The 18,258-nt window shown below is 42.1% G+C and overlaps 1 protein-coding gene across 8 annotated transcripts in view; it reads right to left on the reverse strand.

The window, feature by feature from the left end:
* The window catches only part of YAP1 (Yes1 associated transcriptional regulator), a 167,394-nt gene that overhangs the window by 26,683 nt on the left and 122,453 nt on the right, over positions 1-18,258 (reverse strand). For 2 of the 8 annotated variants that reach the window (XM_032762871.2, XM_032762875.2), the window contains 2 exons: positions 10,334-10,527; positions 7,444-7,491 (listed from right to left, as the gene is read on the reverse strand). In XM_032762871.2, coding sequence (XP_032618762.1) covers positions 7,444-7,491; positions 10,334-10,527 — 242 coding nt within the window. The remainder of the gene's footprint in view (positions 1-7,443; positions 7,492-10,333; positions 10,528-18,258) is intronic. The other 6 variants (XM_032762872.2, XM_032762876.2, XM_032762878.2 and 3 more) reach the window with 3 other exon arrangements.

Below are 18,258 nucleotides of genomic sequence, written 5' to 3' on the forward strand. Positions count from 1 at the left end.
AACTGCTTTACCGTGTTATATCCGAATTCATGTTCAATTGGGTCACGTTATATCAGGGTATAGGTGTATTACTTTCAAATTCTCCAACTCCAGATGCATGGCATGAATGCGTAACCCCTCAGTGGAATAAGCGAAAAGCATCATTTGAAGAACCACCAATGAATCCTGGAGCTGGAGAGATGCTGCCTGGAGGCTCAGGTTGGCTAAATGGGGAGTGCGAGGGCCCTGGGGCCAAGTGAGGCCTCATGGATATCTCCATAAGGTGTCTCTAGAGTCTGAACTTCCGAGACTGCCTGGTGTGTGGGGGATAAAACCACAACAGATACCACACCTCAAGGGGATGTGCACTTCCCTGAGTCAGTACAGGCAGCTCTCGTGCAGGTCACTCACTGGGAAGACCTGTAGGCAGGCCAGGCAGGGTCTGAAGCCTGGAACTTTGGGCATGATAGGTTCCCCAAATTGTGTGGGAGCAAAGGGAAGAGACAGCCTGATCCCCGAACTAACTAATCTATCTAAATATAAAAACTACAATTATTCACAGGTCTGAAAATCTACCAGGAATGCTGGAAAGAGGATGGACACAGGAGGTTCTGTTCCAGAGCACAAGTGGAGAAAAACGGGAGAGACAGCTGGTCCATGCTGCACTATATGCCCTTGGTTGGGAGCATGACGAGACGCAGACCAACAGACACTGCTATTGAAGAATTTCTGGTCCTGGGAACACAAAGCACATGTGCACCCACACGGGTCAGCTCTTAAAGAACAGATGGTAATTTAGTGCAGTACAGTATAACTCTGTACTAGGTACAAGGACATGTTCTTAGGGCACTGGAGTCATACAAAAAATTTGCAAGAGATACAGTGGGTTCTATAGCCATGGACTGATTTCTCTGTACTTGTTTCATTTTGGAGGGCCTTGGACACAAATAGTTTTTTAAAATAATAATTATTGCTATGACTGGGTGAAAAAACAACTTACATTTTGCTTTTTTTGCAAATCCATTAAACATTTGTTCTGTTGCCAGTGGGGAGAGTACTTTGTTTTATTTTTTTCATACATATATAAACAAATATTTTGTACTGTGTAAATTCCAGTTATTGATACTCAAACTCCTCCCACATTTGAACTAATAGAAAAGCACGAACCTCTTAGTAACATTAACACTGTTTTCACCACATATTAAACAAATAAACACATTTAACTTAGATTTATTGTTCTCAACAAAGAGCTTAGATATGCAGTTTCAGAAGCCACATAAAATTTGTAACAGCGGTGCCTATAAAGCTGAAACAGTAATGTTACCACTGCAGTAAACCTAATGAACGTATTTTGCGTCTTATACGTTCTTTTGCCAGACAGAATGCCACCCAGAATTCAACCACATAGGGCACCCTTTCACTGACAGCAACTGTTCAGATCCCCTCTTGTTTAGATTTTCTAGACACTTTTGAAAGTAGTGCATTAGAGTGTTCTCCATAACATTTTTCACATTTCTTAGCAATACATGATATCAAACAACCTCTTCATCAAATCCGAACCACGTAAATGTGAGCTGCAGTTCTGATGAACATAACTCTATGCTTTGGCAAAAGTTTCAGCTACACAGAAAAGACAGAACATTAGAGACAGTCATACGCTGTTTCATGAAGAAACATTCTGCCAAAGGACTCACAAGAAGTCTCTCACTCTGAGAACCCAATTCAGGACAGTATTCAAATATGTACTGAAGTACTCTCTTGAATCAGGGCCTATGGTGGTGGTGCTGCATTATGCATCATACAGATAGACCGCTACATCCACATAGAACCCCGGAGGTTATTGGGGCTTTGTGGAGATGATGTACAATGCAGGCTCAGGGCCTAAGACAAGACAGTCTATCAGAATTAACCTCCAAGTACATAGAATACCAGTGTCTTTCTAGACAAAGAGGTCCAAAGTCACTTTATTCAACAATTTGAATATAGACAATAAGCTAATATTTCTGATTACTTACATAACTCTATGCAGTGCCACTTACTAACAAAAGATAGTTTATAATTTCCTAAGATTTTGGGAAGGAACTCCTTTTTTAAGTTTAGTTGATCAAAAATGTTGACTGGAGCCAAAATCTATGTCATCATTACAAAAATGTGTGTTTTTACAGTGAGATAGCTAACTTGAGCTTTTACCTCAACGAAGCTAGTTGCGGTCAACACTATGTCCCTTCCCTACTTGGGGTAGATCTCGACTAGCAACACTGAAGTAACACTACAGTGCCTTGTCCCCACTAGGATTTTAAAATGAGATAACTAACTTGACTTAGCTATCTTGCTATAAAACACACACCTTGTATGGCAGTGAAGACATATAGCCTAGGAAGTTCTGGGCTGGCCAACACTGGCATCCTTGCTTGAAGTCTGGAGTCTGGTCCATTCCCTGCCACCTGGCCAGAAAGCCGTGTGTCAGTATAATGGTACCAGACACCAAGTACACGTCTACACTACCAGCTCTCACCATTTGTCCTAGTCGTGGAACATTCAGATGAAAAAAAATTCCTCTTAGTATCAGTTCTAAGCTTGCAAACTTGAGAGCACAACTGCATCCTATACAAAAGTGTTATTCTTTAATGTTTTTTTATTCCCTGTTATTTTCTAAAACCATAAAAAGTTGATTTATGCTCCTGCCTGATTGATCTGGTTGGTTTTTGTTTTTGTTTTTTTTTAAAGAAAGACTCACTGGGGTTTTATCTTAAATGTACACATTAGTGTTCTGTTTTCTGAAAAAGCTCAACGTGGAGAAAATAAAAATTTTAGTTACTAAATATGTTTGGCAGTAAAAAAAAAAGTTTAGAAAATGATATTTCTATAGTTTCATTTGCCTAGCTTATCTTTAAAAATACAAGAAAAGTTCTGGGAAATACTACTTCCATCTACCTCAGTGTTTCTATTAGCATTTAAAATGTTTATTGACAAAACATATCTACTGGCTCTAGACATACACACATTAACCGCACAAATTAGGACAGAGAGATAGTGACAGCTAAAATGAACTTAAAAATAATTGAAGAAACTCAAGCACTCTTTAAAGCTCCTTAGTTATTTATGTAAAAAAGTGTAAGTAGATCATGCTTTTACTCAGATAAGTTTACAATTTAAGCAGGCAACAAGCAGATGAGAAATATGGAAAAACAAAAGCATTTGGTGAAGTTTGCCATATATCTCTCATATCTCCTTCTAAAAAAATAATTTCTCGGCTCTTTTGTTAATTCTCATTCCAAAGTGCGTGAAGAACAGGAGTTAATAGGTCTGGTGGAAGAGGAGACAATTTGAAAGAGGTATTTGAATTAGAGCAAGGACCACAGTGGGGAGGTATAATGGACTGGGAGAGAGCTCCAGTTATACAGGACCACACCGAAGGTGGCACAGATGAGAATGGGGAGAGTCAGGGAAGAGACAGAGAAGAGAAACAGGCAGGAGCTAGGATTGTGCAGGGCTTTTTAAAGCAAGGATGAGGATCTTCCATATGAGGAGAGATTAATAAGATTAGGCCTTTTCAAGTTGGAAAAGAGACGGCTAAGGGGAGAGATGAAAGAGGTCTATAAAATCATGGCTGGTGTGGAGAAAGTAAATCAGGAAGTGTTCTTTATTCCTTCTCATAACACAAGAACTAGAGGTCACCAAATGAAATTAATAGGCAGTAGGTTTAAAACAAACAAAAGGAAGCATTTCTTCATATAATGTACAATCAACCTATGGAACTCTTTGCCAGAGGATGTTGTGAAGGCCAAGACTATAACATGATTCAAAGAAGAACTAAATTCATGGAGGATAGCTCCATCAATGGCTATTAGCCAGGATGGTCAGGGATGGTGTCCCTAGCTTCTGTTTGCCAGAAGCTGGGAATAGGTGACAGGGGATGGATCATATGATGATTACCTGTTCTATTCACTCCCTCTGGGGCACCTGGCATTGGCCTCTGTTGGAAGACAGGATACTGGGCTAGATGGACATTTGGTCTGACCCAGTACGGCTGTTCTTATGTTCTTATCTTAAACACATATGTGAGCCAACTAGTGGAGGAATGCATGCTGTTTAGGACTGCAATGATGTCAATGATGACATACAGCTTTTTCACAGGACCTTGGCAGTATCGAGTCTCTACTTGCCCAGAGTCTGGCCATATATGGGATTTAGATGACAGCTGGCTGAAGCTGACTTCCAATAAGATATTGGTGATAACGACTGGGTTGGTGGCAGGGAGAACCATCCAGAAATGATACGGTGAATAGCTCAACTGAGGGGATATGTTTACTCTTCGTTAACATTTGCAACTGTAGATATTTGTTAGGCACTCTGATGATGGTGATGAGTTGGTACAAGTCCCTACATAAATGCTTCATGTGCTTCTGGATTTCCACGTAGCAGTAATAGCTGAGAGTGATTTCCTCTATCTTCACCCAAAAAGGAAGTTGCAACTTCCGCTTTCAGATTCTCTGGATTTTTTTTGTTAGAACATATATAGGAGTTATGAGAAACTCAAGTCCCCCTACAAACATAGAGCCCTTTGCAGTACGCTTCACAAAGATTAGCAACTGATCAATACCACCCCTCTCTCAGATCCCTGACAGAAAAAAAAACAAAAAAAACCCCACAACACAACCCAGCCACTGGTAGTATTTGCAGACTCAAAACACTTCATGTTTAACCCCATGCAAGGCAGCTGACAGCTAAAAGAACTAACCAGCCAAACCACTGCAACCTCAGTACCATATTCAGATCTCAGAGTGGACTGAAAGGTGTCAAGGTTATCTAACTGTTCAGGTAAAAAGTCAAAGCCACCTTACCACAGAGTTCTCAGTATCCATTCCCAAAACGGAAATAGTTGATGAGTGGCCAGCATCAAGACAAAGTTTTGCACAAGGAGTCACTTGAGAGATAATGGCTCCCTGACCTCCCAAGGGGAGACAATGAATCCAACCTGGACACAGCATGAAGCACTCTCAAGGTCTCTTAAAGCTTTGGGGGAAAAAAAACCAAGAATCCACCATTGTGGAAGCAACTAATCCAGTCTAAAGATGGATTTTAATAAGCAAAACAGAGGAATGACCTGACAAGAAGAAGTAGTAGTCTACTGAAGAAATATATTATTTCTGACTAAAGACAGCCCTGATTCACCAGGCTGTTCATACCCTGGATTAGTTATGCTGATTGTGACTTGAATTATTTTATTGCCAGAGACACGGACCTAAAACCTCCAAGGAACTTTTAGAGTACAATTTCCACTAGTAGTTCTCTAATCTTCCTCCTCCATCTGTGGCAGATCATCATCTTAGTAAAGTGACATATGAAGAAAGAGTAAACAAAAGGTACTTTTAGATGGCACTGTAACAACAGTCAAGAACAAAAAATGCTTTACCATCTCTTCCAGGCCATCAACAGAGTAACCTACTGGCTGCATTCTGTCTATCTCAGAGCACTCTGAAACCTAAGTCCTTTAAACCTAAAGGAAGACTAGTACACAATAGGTCCCATGACCTGATGTGAGCAATGTTAAGCCCCAACATAAACCTGAATTTAATATATCAGACTTTAATCCTGCTTTTGCCACACGCCTCATCAACCAATCCCAGATCATAAAATAGGATTGAGGGTGGACAACTGTTGAGAATAGTCTCATGCTTGGAAGTGGCAAAGAGGTCCTCAGCTAACTTATAAATGCCATTTAAGGCAAAGATGCTGAAATCACTAAGGACTCCAAGACCCATCATAATTTTTTAGCTGCTCTAATCTACACCCAACTAAATAAACTCAAGACCCCATAACTGCACTCTGGTCCCTCTGGTTTCTGTTGCATTGAATAAATGATTAACTAGAAATTCAAAAGTAGTTTAAAACATTGACACTTGCACTGAGTTAAATATGAAAATGCTCTGTATTTTGGTATTCATACTGTCTCCAAATATTTCAATTTGCTGCATATTTTTGTGTTCTCAAGTATCTGCCACAGCTGTTGTGGGAAAGGAAGACAAGGTGGAAGTTCTGACAGTTGGGTTAGGATAAGGTGGGAAGGTGTGGAAGGCAGTTTGGGATTTTAGGGGGTGGAAAAGCAGCTCCTCTTTACCATCCATTTGTGACCAAGAATCTAGGTAACTTAATTTCGTGATGAACTTGAATTACTCCCTCTCCAGGAAACCTTAACCACCAGTTGTTCCATTTTTCATCTCTGCATCCAACAGTGATGTCTCGCTCCTAAAATTATCAGTGAAGTAATGTTGGCATTTTAATGACCATTTTTAGGTTTCAGAGTTGATGGCAAAGATAAACGGGATAGCTGTTTTTCGGAGGGATATCTGTTTGCAGGCTCAAGAAGACAGCACAGCATGTGTTTTACTCTGAAGGTTCTGTTTGCAACTATAAGGGCTAGAAATTAATTTTTTAAGGTGATGGATTCTGATACTATTTTTCAGCAGAGTCTGGATGCAGATGTGCAGGATATATAGGTTTTCATTATACTATGTTTTCGTACAGTAAAAAGCACAGCACAAAGCCTGGTATATGCTACACACAAATTGCCAATGAGTATTGTCCAAAGAATGGGTATATTAACAATAACCATATGATGACTGCAAGTTTCTAGGACAATTCAGTCCTAAGATCATATCTAGGGAAAACCACCTTTTCAGCAATATATTACATTGCTTTCCAATTCCCAATGGTTTGAGAGGAATTCACATTCAATTGGTTATGTATTCGGAATCCTATTACTCCTCAAATTCTGATCATTTCCTCTTGCACTGATTTTTGTTTGTTTGTTTTGATTTTGGTGCATAATAAGTGCTTGTTTAATTACAGAACTTAAATGATTGATTTTTGATTTCCATGTTGCATATTATCTGATTCTAGCAACTATTCCGACAGTTTAATTTATTCTCAATGATCCTGTTATATATACACAAAGGAAAAAGAAAAAGAAAAAAAGAAATACTCTTGTAAATATTCTGGGTGATCTTTTATTCAGTGAATTAATGTATAGGGTACTTATCTCAAGATAGTGTTTGTTTTAGATACAAGCACTGTGCTGATCAGAACATACTTCATGTCTGAAGATTATTTAAAAACCACTAGCTATTACATTACATTTAATGGGAAGTTTGCTTACATGTCTATTCTGATGGGATGAAAATTGGAATTTCAATATCATCAAGAATGAAAAACAAGAGAAAGTTCTTTGAAATGTGAAAAGTGTAACAAATTCCACATTTGCTTTAAAATATTGAAATAATGATGAAGTAATGAAGCACTCTTAACACTGACATTAGGGATCACAACTAGAGCAGTGGCTTAAAAAGGTGTAAGGCAGAGCCAGCTGTTATTCATAGCTTCATGTAAAACAAGTTCCTCAGCTAGCCTAATTTAACACTTTCATTGTTTCTTATTACACTGAATCATCAGTTAAGAGCCTACCTGACGTTTTGGAGAATTTGCTGTGCTGGGATTGATATTCCGCAATGCCTAAGAGTAAAAAATAAGATGGATAAAAATTACTTTAAGCTGCATGATTTGGCTGTGCAGGCTGACTTACAAACACCATCTTGTAGTATTGAGTCCCCAAGACAACCCAAGATGAGACAAGGTAAGGGAGTTAAGAGCTGATGAAAATCACTTCACAATGAAACAAAACTCAAATGTTTACTGAGCATGTGAACATGACAGAAAAACTTAATCAGTGAAGGAGAACATGGAGGGAACTGACGGTCACCTGATTCAACGTTAGTCAGATTTCTCAAGGAGAGCTGAGGTAGGAAAACTAGAAGGCCTATCTAGAAGCATGCTAGCATAGGATAGACATTTGCTGGAGAATTAATAGCGAAGCAGGAACAGCAGAGGACTGGGTGCTTAAGCAGAAAGGGAGTCCTGATGCTATCTTATTTAGGCACTCCTTAAGAAGAAGTACCCAATTTTAAAGATGACCCATCTTATATCAAGAGATGCTAAAGATTCCTACAAACAGGCCTTGATTTCAAAAGGGACAATGGGAATAAGACTCCAGGTCAAGGACAGAATACCACAGGTGACGAAGAAAAAGAAAGAGGGCATGAAGATACTATCCTCTCCTGATACAAGGCCCATCACCAAAGTGGAAAGGGAAGAGGATAAGACTTTAAAAGTTTTTCTCAAAGAAAAGACTAGGGTGTCAGTGCTTCCCTCATCAGTTCTACAAAGCTGAGGATAACCTAAATGTCTGGGACAAGATGGCAGCTATCTTCTACCAAAAACCCAGAAAGAAAAACGTTAATGGAACTTTTAAAGTGGCGATTGTGGAAACAGACGACATGGTCTGGTTGGGTTTTCTTCCCCAAGGTTACTCAGTTGCAAAACTAACCAAGTTCATAATCTACAACTGAATCTGGATAAATTGTTAAAATTAAAAGCTAGTTAAAACAAAGTAAAAAAGGAACATGTTAAATGCTCCGTTAAGTATGCTGCTTGTAAGTAAATAATTACACTTACGGAATTACTTCCTTACTATGACAACATAAGCAATGTCTCTCACATATATTTTTTTCCCCTCTCACATTTTCCTTCCTGTAACTTATTTAAAGAAGCTGCTTATAATGGGTTGTGTGTTTAGTTAGTAGTGAATACACTTAATTCACTACTAGCTGGATATTTGGAGCACCTCTACCCAGTGTTGAAAGCTGGCTTAACTAAATTACAGTGCATGATGTTTTCCTTTTGTCTTTAAAACGATCCTACTTCTATTGCTGTTATCCTTTGAAAACACTGGGCTATTTGAATAGTGAGTATTTCTACAGCACTTTCCATCTTCAAAGTGCTTTCAATCATTAATCTTCACAATACCCTGTGAGACAGTACATAAACGTTATTGCATCTTATAAATGGAGAAACTAGGGTGGAAGGTTTACTGGGTTGCCCAATGTCACAAAGGGAGTCGGAGCTGGGATTCAAAATCCAGAGTTCCTGCCTCCCAGACCAACCATTCTCTCAATGACCAGTTTTTGTTAACAGAAAAGTTCTAGAAGGAATGGCGTAACATTTAAGCACCAGGTTTGAAATACCTAGACACAAGAGAACAACAGGTTCCAAACCCAGCAAAGCCTATTCAGTTGTTCAGCCTGCACACTATTTGGACGTGGATGAATTTCAGTAACGAGGTGATTCCTCTACCTAGAGCATGTAATTTGAAAAACACTTTTGTATCCTTTGGATTGCAATGTGTTCTAAAGTCATACTTAAAAAAAAAAGTGATATTGAAAAGGTTTATCCTTAAAACGAAGGACAAGCAGATGTGGGGAACCAGCCTCTCTGGCTCTTGTATCAGTTCGAGCTCTTTGGAGGTGAAAAATATTTTCAGAGAAATCTCCAATAAGATCATTACTCTGTGGTGCTCTCTTACTTGTACCACCCTAATGACACTTCAACTAGTGAAGATGTTTGCTCTTTGGGAATTTTGCTGAAGAAAAAGTCTTGCATCTAGCAAGTCTATAGCAGTGGTTTTCAAACTTTGGTCACGACCCAGTACTGGGTCGCCTTGCTCAGCACCCAGGGACCCTGGCGGCCGGCCAGTAAAAGCTAGTAGTCCCTACCTGTTCTGACACTAGGCTGAGCCCCAGAAGCAGCCAGCAGTACATCCGGTTTCTAAACAGGGGGCCAGAGGGTGCTGCGCGCTGCCCAGTGTCTGCGAGTGAAAGCTGTGCGCGCCTCCGCTTAGGAGCTGGACCAGCTGCTGGACACTTCTGGGGCGCAGTGCGGTCCATGGTGCCAGGACAGGCGGGAAGCCTGCCTCTGCACCCTGGCTAGACCACTGATCAGGAGCTGCCAGAGGTAGGCCTGCGCCTCAATCCCCTACCCCAGCCCTGAACCCACCCCCTCCAACCTGAAGCCCCCTCCTGCACTCCAAACCCCTCATCCCTGGCCCCACTCCAGAACTAGTATCCCCAGCCGAGCCCTGACCCCTCTCTTGGACCCCAACCTCCTGCCCCAGGCCAGAGCCCCCTCCCACACCCTAAGCCCCTCATTCCCAGCCCCACCTCACAGCTTTCACCCCGGCACCCCAATCCTCTGCCCCAGCCCTGAGCCCCCTCCCACATTCTCAGCTTTGTTGGGTCATGGGCATCAACAATTTTCTTCAACTGAGTTGCCAGAAAAAAAAGTTTGAAAACCACTGGTCTAGAGCTTCTGCTACTGAGGTGACATCATAATGAATGCAGCCCAGCCCTCTCTTTGGAGCTTAAAACCTTATGCGGTGTCTGGTGCTTTACGCTCCCTGGAATTGCCAAGCAAGTGCAACAACAAAAACATACAAAAAATATAGTGGAAGTCTGTGTCTAACCTGTGGCCTCACCTGCCGAAGCAGTTCTTGATGCTTCAGTCGCAGTCTCTCTTTCTCCATCTGCAGCTGTTGCAGTCTCATCTGCTGCTGTTGATTGGAGCTGCCTCCGCCCATCACTCCACCTTGAGGACTCTGAGGAGCCAGTGGGGGTGGCTGTTTCACTGGAGCACTTTGGCTGATTCGCTGATTCATAGCTATGGAGTCAAAACAATATAAAGTACACTTTAAAATGACATTCAAACGTATGGGAAAGGAAAGAAACATGCTGAAAGTAATTTTACAGAACTTGTAACCCTTTGCAAACCATGGCATTACAGACCATATACCTGCACTGATTTTCCACAGGTTGTGAGACAGAAGTCCAAATAGGGAGATACTATCGTTGTGGGATCAAAGTATGCTTAAATTTTCAAGAATGTGCCTGCTCAACTTGTACATGCATTTTTGAAAATCTGGATCTATGTTTTAAAGGTGATACAAAAATACAACTGTTCATTCTAAACGGCAGGAATCAAAACATTAAGTTAAAGTTTGATTGATTTCACCTCCACTTTTTATAGTTGTTTAGTCTCATCTTTAAGACAAGCCCAGGCACATTTTACTTATGTTATTTAGATGAAAGACTCAATACTGCTTTCACAGAATCCTACATATTCAAATGACAAAAGATATATTGTGTCAGCTCATCTATATCCTGTTCCTTTGGATAATTCCCTGCTCTATTTCCTAGTTTTAAATGACCCAGTTGATGGGTCTATTAGGACTTCCCTTAAGAGACTATTACATAGTAAAATCTTATTGTGTCAAGGAAGCTTTTTACAACAGTCAACTTAATTTTTCCTTTAAATTGCATCTAGTTAGTTACTTCTAGTTATACCCTCCTGTACAATCCTACGCAATTTTTCACCATCCTTAGTGCTGACAAATTTCAGATATTTGTATGTTCCTACCCTCTATTCAGCCAACATGTACACACTTAGGTCTATAAATAAAATCAATCCCTCATTTAGAGTTCTTAAAACTCCCTCCCAGTTTGTCAATATGTCTGGTTTTGAAGCACTCAAAACTGAAATGTAACGTGACAGAGGTTTTACTAAAGTCATAAAGAACTTCTCTACTCTGTGATGCTTCTCTATGCATCTTCTTCCCCAGCTTCATCCTCTCAGGTCATTCTGGTAATAATTTCTGAAAGATGAAAGGAGAAGAAAGATGGTGGTGGCAGAAGTCACAGGTTGTAAAATATTGGTTGCAAATAGTCAAAAGACTTTTTTGAAGTAGCTGTTCAGTAGGCACAGAGGAGGATTCTTAGTCTCTTCTACGGTATTTGCAGCTTCTCAAACAACAGATTTAGTTTGTCTGCTGTAGCCAGACTACTGTTTCAGGGGCAGATTTCAGCACCCTCAGTTGTGAGGACATTTTTTTTTTTAAATCATTTTGCAGAGAAAACTGGACCTGCAAAACTTGGTGAACTCTGCGCATTGTAGACAAGCAGGATCTTGAAAAGTTGGAGGCTAAGCTGTCTCTGATTCAGAATTAGGCAAGCGATGCCGAGATTCTGGATGTGATAGGCAACCTTTGTTTCACAACTGGTTTTTGAATCTACAGTAGAACCTCAGTTACAAGCACCAGAGTTATGAACTGACAAGTCAACCACACACCTCATTTGGAACCAGAAGAACGCAATCAGGCAGCAGCAGAGACCAAAACTAAGTAAATACACTACAGTACAGTATTAAAAGGTAAACTACTAAAAAAAATGAAGGAAGAACAGCATTTTTCTTCTGCATAGTAAAGTTCAGTTGCAAACTTTTGAAAGAACAACCCCAATGTTTTGTTCAGAGTTATGAACAACCTACATTCTTGAGGTAACTCTGAGGATCTACAGTATGTCCTTCCTGACTGGTGAAAGTTGGTGAGGGACCAAGTGCTGTGTCCGCTGATGGCACTTATTACTTGTTTAAAAGGAATGCAGGGCACACTATGTTTTTAAAGATACAAGTACAACCTCTGCTTAAGAAATCACCCACTGAAACTGTCAACCTGGATAATTATGATAATCTTTCATTTTGAATTAAGAATAGGAAGAAGGCTGGATGACAGAACTCAGTATTTAGGAGCCTCAGATCTTCGTCAATCTGCTTTTATCACTGAATGGCACTGATGGTGTGAGTCGCTGATCTCCCAGCAATGGTTATCCAGAGTCCACGCAGCGTCAGCTTTGGAGCACCAGCTGTCTTTGAAACTACTGACTGCGAAGTGTTATCTACTCCCAAAGTGCAAGCAGCTTAGGCTAGCTTCCTGTGACTTCCTTCTTTTCTGTCAGAGAGATCCTGAAGGGTAGTTTTAGGTATTTGCTTTTTTGCCTTTATGGCCCTCTAATGGGGGGAAATAATAAGGGTCTCTCTCATTATCTTTGCTGTTCAATATGAGATTGGGTCATTGCAATGATTAGTGTCTTTTCCCCACAGAATATGCTGGCAATACTCAACTCTGAGACTCCAATTTATCACAGACAGACAGTATGATTGAGCACCTTCCATAGTCTCTGGTGGCATATGGGGTGTGGATCAGAGTGAGCTGAATGAAAATCAGTTTAGGTTAGATTGCAGTGATGATAGTGGGCTAGGAGAAGCAACAAAAGGATATAGCAAAGATTATATTTGCCCCTCTAACTGAGGGCATGTTTGTCAATAGAGTGCATGATTTAGGGGGTGATGTTTATCAGACGGCAGCTGATGTCATACAGCAGCAGTGACAACTTTCACCACATTTGCTCAGATAGTTACAAACTTCTCTCTCAGATGTAGACCATGCAATGGGCATTCACACCTAAACATTTCAAGTTTAGACGATGCATTGTACTGTTACATGGAACACCTTTAAATCAACCTGGAAACTAAAGCTGACACAGAAGGTAGCAGACTATTCTAAAGCTGGGCATCTCCATGAACATGTGATACCAGAACTCAAAGATGTGCATTAGTGCTTTTTTTTCTTTCCTCTGAGTAGAGGAGTACAGGGTGCGTCTTCACAGGGGAAAATAAAAAGGTGTGTTCTTACAAAGCTTTAGGAAACATGAGGTAAAATCCTAGTGAAGTCAAAGCAGTTTATAGTTTCCACATGTTAACAGATTAAAGTGAACTGCAGGCTGTCCATTAGTGCTGACCTTTACCTGTTAATGTGTTAAAATTACAATGATCTTTTCACTGAGATTTTATTAAATTAACATGTTAACTAAAATGAGATAACACACGGCACAAACACACTTTATTGCCTAATCAAGACAAGGCAGAAGAAGTTGATTATGATTTATAAAGCCCAACATAGCTCGGGACCTGCCTACCTGAAAGACCTGCCTCTTTCTCCATGAGACACTGCTATGGTTGGGATCAGCAGAGGTGCCAGAGCTGGAGCTTACTAATATGTCAGTGCCAAGGACATGCTGCAAACACAGTTACTAGGGCAGGCATTTAGGAAAGGAGAATGGTGGGTATTTTCTTTTGTTGGGAAGTGGATTAGAGTTTATGGTGCAAGGAGTTTGGTTTTTGGCTAACTGGCTGTTTTGGTGTAATGAAAAGCCAGCCACTTTGTCTGTTTGACCAAGTTTTTAATTATAAAATAATAGGGCGCCTAGAACAAGGGTCAGTTTTTTTGTTTTTGTTTTTTAAATAGGAGATGATACTAGTGACCTCATATTTAGGTTAACACTTTTCCTTATAAAGGATTCTTGCAATTATTTATTTTTTTTTTTTTTAAGCCTTCACACATCCACTGGTTGCTGCAGGCATTTGTTATGCGGCTAGGGGAGAATACCTCTCACAGTAGAGAAGTGCCTTTTGTCTGTGAAATAAGATACAGACTTAACTGAGTTGTAATCCTTACTTTCGGGCTCTCCGCTTAAATCCCCAGGACCCAACAGCCCATCTTCCATCTAGAGATTCCATATGGAGCAGAAGTCCCCCACTTCCTGGAGTGGGAATGAAAGAAAGCTGTCAGACTCCCCACAATCACCCTGTGGACCCAGCCCATGGTCACTGTGCCAGTGACTCATTTCCCCCCATGTGGAATTACAGCCTTCTCCTGCTGTCAGCTAACCGTAGCTACCTAAAGTACAAACGATAGAAGTCTGTGCTGCATTGCCAGTGAAAGTTCATGGCAGAAAACCTGTTAATGGAGCATGATGGTGAGACTTTTACAGCTAAAGTTTTACCTTTGTCCTTTAAAATAAACCTAGGAAATTACATCCCCAAAACTACATTAAAAGAATAGGTTGCAAAGCCAAATACTCAAAAGTTAGGAAGTGCCGGAGGAGTCAGAAACCTCGAGCCCGGGTTGTCCCAGTTGAAGTTGTGGGGGGGCAGAAGCCCAGAGCTCAGGCTGCCCCGGCTGCAGCCACTGGGAACAGAAGCTCTCATCCCCAGCAGGAGCTGAAGGGGTGGGGGGCGAGGAGCCCCAAGCTGTGCCTAGAGCCACGCAGGAGCTACAGGTATGGGCAGAAACCCAGAGCCCAGGCAGCCCCAGCTGCAGAAGCCCTGTGCCCCAACACATGCCACTGGGGGAGAAACCCAGAGCTCCATGCCCAGAACTCGAGCTGTGGGAGTGGGCAGAAGCCCAGACCTGGGCTTCCCCGGCTGCAGCCTTTGAGAACAGAAGCCCCCAGGCCTGGCAGGAGCTGCTGGGGGAGGAAGCCCTGAGCTATGTGCCCAGAGCCACGGCAGGAGCCATGTGGGGATGGGAGCCCGGAGCCCAGGTCCCAGGCTGCTCCAGAACAGAAGTGTCCTGCTAGCGCCCAGCCAGACGAACAGCAAGGAGACCCAGGCTCCCAGCAGCACAGGGAGATCAGATTTCATGGGGAATGGCGGATTTCATGGACCGTGACACATTTTTCATGGCCGTGAAATTGGTAAGGCCCTATCCACAGTGTATGCCTACTGCTCACTTTTATTATTCAAGCATAGAATTTCTATCCATACGGAGTCTATGATATGGTTTGATTAATATTTGACTCTATGCCTTCTTTCACATATAGTGCCACTAAGGAAGTATGGGGGCTTTAGGAAGTGTGGGGCTTGATTTGAATAGTTTCGATGGGGCCCCGGCAGGGATGACTCACCTAGCAGTGCTCCGGGTCTTCCATGACACTGAAGGATCTGTGGCTGAAATGCCACCGAAGACCCAGAGTGAGTGAAGGACCTGCCGCTGAAGATCTGGAGCGCTGCCGGGTGAGTAAAAATTAAAAAGGCGCCTAAGTTAGGCGCTCTTATTTAGGGGAATCGGTCTAATGCCGGCCCTGGTGCCACTCCCCCACCAGCACAACCTATTCTGTTATTCCTATACATTTTGTAACCTGGTCTTAGCGTCTCATTGATAGCCACAATTCCAACATGTTTCTGTGATGCCTATTATATTAATATCCTCATTTAATACAAGGCACTCAAGTTCACCCATCTGTAGTATTTAGACTTCTAGCACTTGTAACATTTGCCCCTGTTTAGCTGTCTGCCTTCATGTGAAGTAAATGAATGGGATTCTCATTTGAATGTTTCCCTTCAGTTCCCACCTGTGCTTTATCTACTTCTATCCTGTCTTCTTTACTAGGAAAATTCCCATTAATAGATCCCCCGCACGGGATGTTTCTGTCCAAACCATGTGCTCCTCCACACCTGTCGGCTTTCCCCTAGCCCCCTTAGTTTAAAAACTTCTCTACAACCTTTTTAATTTTACATGTCAGCAATCAGTTTCTGTTTTGGTTTAGGTGGAGCCCATCCTTCCTGTATAAGCTCCTCCTTTCCCAAAAGGTTCCCCAGTTCCTAATAAACTTAAACCCTTCCTCCCCTCCACTATTGTCTCATCCACACATTGAGACCCTGCAGTTCTTCCTAACTGACCCTGCATGTGGAACTGGAAGCATTTCAGAGAATGCTACCATGGAGATCCTGGACTGCAATCTACTTACTAGTCCCCTAAATCTAGCCTCCAAGACCTCCCCCCTAACTTCTCCTATGTCATGTACCACGACCATCAGCTCCTCCCCAGCACTGCATATAAATCTGTCTAGATGTTTTGAGAGTTCTGCAGCCTCTGCACCTGGTAGGCAATTCACCAGATGGTTCTCCCAGGCATCGCAAACCCAGCTGTCTGTATTTCTAATGATCAAATCCCCCATTCCAATTAACTGTTTCTTCCTTATACTGGGCCCTCCCTCCCTCAAAGAGGTATCCTCAGTGTGAGAGGATCCCATGATATCTGGAAGGAGAGCCCCAACCACATGATCATTTCTCTCTCCTCCAATGTGATGTTGTCCTTCCCTGAGATTTTCATCCTTCTCAACAGCACAGAGGCTGTCAAACTGGGGTGTGTGAGAGACCACTCTACTGTGTCCCAGAAAGTCTCATGTATCCCCTTCAGCTATTCCAGTTCTGCCACTCTGGTCTCAGGAGCCTGTCCTCTGCCTCCGAGGGCCATGAGCTCCTTGTGCTGAATGCGTGCGTGCATGAGCGCACAGACACACACACACACCACTACCTGCCCACAAGACAGGAAATCATACATCCTGCATTCAGTGCAACAAACTGGATAGCTCCCACTCCACTGTGGACTTCTGCCTGCATTCTTTTTCCTATGCAGCTTCTTTCTTTGGGGGTGGAGTGGGGTGTTTATTGGCCTAAGTTTAGAGAATGCTAGGTGTGTCTCACTCCCTCTCAAAACTCCCATTTGTTGCTTCTGTTCACTAGCTGCTCTAGCCGCTTAGGAGCTGGCTTTTTAAACATTTGTTTTCTCCAAGTAGCCCTCCCCCCTGGTTAACAGATCCTAACGGGATTAGGGATCAAAGCTTTGTTAAGAAGCATTCAGCCTTGCCTAGCAAGTCACTAGCCTCAGCCCCCACAAACAGTCCATACTATACACTACAGTCAAACAGTAAGCACACAAACAGACAACGAACTCAACACTAGGGTAACGTAGCTGCTACTCCTTCACCTGGAAAACTCCCTTTTAAAACTCCACTGTTTGCCGCTCCTATTCGCTAGTTCACCCACAGGTGATCTGTTGTTTTTGTCTTATTTTTCTATGAGAGTTCATTCAAGAGCATAGTGATTGTCTGATTTGACCCACACAGTTGTTCCTGGGGCATTCAGTGCACTGGATGAGGTACATCACTGTGATAGGCATGTGTAGGACCCAGGGATCTTGAAAGTGTGTTGTGTTGATCATCATAGCAGTGGAGATAAGCCTACAAGTTTTGCATCTGTTGTTCAGGCAACGTCTGGTGCTTCTTTGAATTGGTGTGTTGTGGTCTGTGGGGTGCTTACTTCTGATGTGCTTGAATTGCCTCAGTGGGTTGTTCGAAGGCCAGATGAGGGGGTTCAGGAAAGATTCTTTCAGGATTGAGCGCACGTCATGTATGGGCTGTAACTGTTTGATATCCCATATGGGTTCCAGTGTGGCATGGCATGTGACTACTACAGATGTGCAATCAGAAGGGGTTTTATTTCTGTATTGCAACAGGTTCTTCTGAGGCTATTTGGGTGGCCCATTCCATCATGTGATCTAGCTCGCTAGTGAATTATCCTTGTTTAATGAAGGCAGTGTTAAGGTATGTACACCGGCCTTTCTCCTCTGAGCATATTGTGTGGTATCTGAGTGCCTGACTATAGGTAACAGATTTCTCGGTGTGGCTGGAGTGGTTACTGATATTAAAAGTATGATCCATGGGGTTTTTGTATATAGTTGCCTGTATGTTTCTACTGTTGAAGCTGATCGTGGTGGCCAGTAAGTTGATGCTACTGAGGGAGTATTCTAGAGAGTGTTTAATGGACAGGTGGTGGTTGATGTTGAAGTTGTGGTGGAAATCTGTGAGGAAGTTTCATCTTCTGTCCAGAGGATGGAAATACCATTGATGTATCTGAGGTATATCATTTATTTCA

This window comes from Chelonoidis abingdonii, chromosome 1 (assembly GCF_003597395.2).
Source record: "Chelonoidis abingdonii isolate Lonesome George chromosome 1, CheloAbing_2.0, whole genome shotgun sequence".
Classification (NCBI taxonomy): Eukaryota; Metazoa; Chordata; order Testudines; family Testudinidae; genus Chelonoidis; species Chelonoidis abingdonii.